At 29.8% G+C, this 2,103-nt stretch overlaps 1 protein-coding gene across 1 annotated transcript; it reads right to left on the bottom strand.

Annotated features, from left to right (window-relative positions):
* Positions 1-632: 632 nt before the first annotated feature.
* LOC147805762 (uncharacterized) lies at positions 633-1,067 on the bottom strand. The gene has a single exon (XM_087149469.1). It carries the CDS (start codon positions 1,065-1,067, stop codon positions 633-635), a length of 435 nt encoding a protein of 144 aa, XP_087005595.1.
* Positions 1,068-2,103: the final 1,036 nt, after the last annotated feature.

The raw sequence follows: 2,103 nt of genomic DNA, 5'->3' as shown, positions 1-2,103 counted from the left end.
TTTAAAGCAAAATTTCTTGAGATGACATATTGGACATCTCTCATATTTTCTATTCTATATGGAATAAAGTAAAGTAAAGTGGAAATCCTATAGCGCAATATCGGTTGAGTATGGACGCTAGTACAATACCTCCATCCCAAATCCATTGATTTTTTACAAGGTTCATCTTCCCCATCAATGCTAATCAGAAAGATTAAAATTATTGAATCTAAAATTTGAAAAGTGCTTCAAAGAAAAGAAATGAACTGATTAAATATTTACAAACAAGCAAGTCCCTCAACTTTAAAATATCGTTGGCGCGACTTATAGTACACAATTATAATTAATAAACCTCAATATTGTTGATTAATGAGAAACGAATACCAAAATTTACGGAAACGACAGTTCTTTACTCTTTCCCTAGTCTTATTAACTATACCCTAGTTTATATTAACTTAAAGAGAGTCTTTTTTTTATTTAAATAAAAATTTATATTTGCTAATTCAAAAAAAAAATATTTGTTAATTTATTTAAATAAAAAAAAAGATAAAAGTGGTAGAAATCATATTATTACGGAATAAAATCTAATTCGGATGTTACAAAGCTCCTTCAATAGTGAACATTTAAAATACCCAGAAGCCAAAATTATCTGTTTACATATAAAAAGGACTCTTTTTGATGTCAGCAACAAAGGCAAATTGATGTTTTCTAAACCTAGGCATGATGCACAATAAATCATCCTGTATTATACCTCCGTTGTACTGTAAACAATTTAATGATGTTCCAGTAGAAGTTAATGCACTTGCGTTAAACACAAATCTCAAAGGGGTACTTTTGGATTCAGGTCTAAACACACAATGACGAGGAATATAATACTGCACATCTGGTTCTTCAGACTCTTGTACTTCCTCCATATGACCCATATTTAAATACTCTAGCATAAATGCTTTGTGAAGTTCACAAAATTGATGTTCTCTAGCAAGGCGATTCCATAACGAATTCAAACACTTTACTTTTACATACACAAGCTTTTTTCTTAGATTCACCCAGACACGACGGATCTTCTCTAAAGGGCATTTTAACAACATATTTTCCACTCTCAGTTCTTGAATAATTTTCAAGAAAATGCTCTTCACAAATTTCAGCTTTTTTAGTTTTAGAAATTTTAGACTCTCTCTCTCTCTACATTTTCTATTTCCCAAAAAGTTTTTAATGTTTTTTCCAACTCAAAATTATCTGTAACAAGCCCACAATATATTTTATTTTCGTTTTTGGTCGGAAGACTCCCACTGACAATATACCCGAAAACGCTATTTTGCAATCTTAAATTTTGTATCCTGAAGGAAAATGTGACCCGATTTTAAGATTTCACAAAAGTGTTCTGCTCCTTACAACAAATCAATAGGACTCGGAATAAATATTGTTTAGCGATAGAATATTTACATTAAGAGGATTAGCTGGTGTAAGTTATGTAATTTTAGGAATTACTACAAAATTTAAGTTTAAATCAAAACTATTATCTCTATTTAAAATAGTAGCATTAACTTTCCATTTTATGCTCAGAAACATATTATTTATTCCCGATACAGTTATATTTGAACTTGACCTATTTAAATTAAGAGAATCTGCTAACCTTTTATTCATAAAATTAGAATTCGCTCCCACGTCTAATAATCCTCGAACTTCAAAACACTTATTTGATTCATCTTTAATTAAACAAATAAAAGTGCTGAGTAAGATTGTTGTTAATTCTTTTCCCATTGTAGTAGAAGAAAATATATTTTCCCCACCCTCACATACGACAAGCGTCTCGTAATACACAGGCATTTGGAAAATTGGTGCCGAAGAATTCAAGGACGATTGAATGTTCCTATTTTCATTATTCATTTGATTCCAAACTATTTATTTTTTGCTCTCGCGGAAAGTGAAGAGAAATATGATGCCTTTTTCTGCAAATACTACGAAAGATTTTGTTTCTACACTCACTTACGTTATGATTATTTAAACAGTTAAAGAATAAATATTTTGATTTAACGAACTCAACTCTATCACCTACGAACATATTTTTATAAATAGTACATTTATACAAAGGATGAAGTTCATCACATAAAATACATTTAGTAT

Source organism: Parasteatoda tepidariorum, chromosome 8, assembly GCF_982258835.1.
Source record: "Parasteatoda tepidariorum strain Cologne lab strain chromosome 8, Ptep-v5.0, whole genome shotgun sequence".
Classification (NCBI taxonomy): domain Eukaryota; kingdom Metazoa; phylum Arthropoda; class Arachnida; order Araneae; family Theridiidae; genus Parasteatoda; species Parasteatoda tepidariorum.
This window is presented reverse-complemented; position numbering and strand designations above follow the sequence as displayed.